Source organism: Octopus bimaculoides, chromosome 25 (genome assembly GCF_001194135.2).
Source record: "Octopus bimaculoides isolate UCB-OBI-ISO-001 chromosome 25, ASM119413v2, whole genome shotgun sequence".
NCBI classification, from domain to species: Eukaryota; Metazoa; Mollusca; class Cephalopoda; order Octopoda; family Octopodidae; genus Octopus; species Octopus bimaculoides.
The window spans coordinates 27513221-27514505 of NC_069005.1; the positions used below are offsets into that span (position 1 = coordinate 27513221).

The following is a 1285-nucleotide window of genomic DNA, read 5'->3' on the forward strand; positions in this document are numbered from 1 at the left end:
GGGTCTTCTCACGCACAGCACATTTCCAAAGGTCTCGGTCAGTAGTCATCGCCTCGGTGAGGCCCAATGTACGAAGGTCTTGCCTCACCACCTCAGCCCAGGTCTTCCTGGGCCTACCTCTTCCACGGGTTCCCTCAACTGTTAGGGTGTGGCACTTTTTCACGCAGCTATCCTCATCCATTTTCACCACATGTCCATACCAGCGCAATCGTCTCTCTTGCACACCACAACTGATTATATATACACACACACACACACATACATATGTATACATACAGTTCTATATTTAAGAGATGAGGAATTATGGACATTATTTACATTTGACGGATATTTAAAAAAATAGACAGAGAACACTGGAAAATACGAAGACTAAAAGCAGCACATATGCTAGGACACAACAACCTCCTAAGCAGGCTGAGTGCAGATATGAGCAGCATATGGGAACCGGTATTAAGGAAGGATAGGAAAATACTACTCAAAATCTTGGAATTTCCAAATGAAGGATCCACCACCGGATGCCGCTTGAAGTCACACCCAGGACAATAAAAATGCATATACACACATGTGGAGAGAGCGGTATTTCGTCTGCCGCTACGTTCTGAGTTCAAATTCCGCCGAGGTCGACTTTGCCTTTCATCCTTTCGGGGTCGATTAAATAAGTACCAGTTACGCACTGGGGTTGATATAATCGACTTAATCCGTTTGTCTGTCTTTGTTTGTCCCCTCTGTGTGTAGCCCCTTGTGGGTAGTAAAGAAATAACACATGTGGAGAGAGAGAGAGAGAGAGAGAATGAGAGAAAATCTACTTACCTTATCATACATACATGGCTTTGAGGTCTGTATAATACCATGTTTTATTTGGTTCTGGAACAGGTAGGCTTCCAATACCTGATGCAGATACAAAGAAAGAAAGAAAGAATGAATGAATGAATGAATGAACGAATAAATAAATAAAGGGTAAAGACCCACTTTGGTCAGGATTGACCATGGGATTGCACCTACAAAGTTCTCCGACAAAGCACAAGCCCAGGCAAGACCAACAGTTGCCCATGCATATCAGCCTGCCCTCTCCATGCCACTAATGTTATCCAAGGGAAAGGCAAAGGGGTCGATACAGCTTGGCACCAGGCACAACTCATTTCTACAGATGAGTGAATTGGAGCAATGTGAAATAAAGTGTCTTGTTCAAGAACACAACACGCAGCCCAGTGTGGGAATTGGACAAGTTACCTCATGATTGTAAGCCTGACGTTCTAACCACTGACCTATGCACCTTCACTTATCT

General features: G+C 43.9%; 1 protein-coding gene across 1 annotated transcript in view; it reads right to left on the reverse strand.

The window, feature by feature from the left end:
• The window catches only part of LOC106879684 (MAP kinase-activated protein kinase 5-like), a 20204-nt gene that overhangs the window by 6015 nt on the left and 12904 nt on the right, over positions 1–1285 (reverse strand). The window contains 1 exon segment of the mRNA XM_014929361.2: positions 811–888. Within this exon segment, the coding sequence (XP_014784847.2) occupies positions 811–888 (78 nt within the window).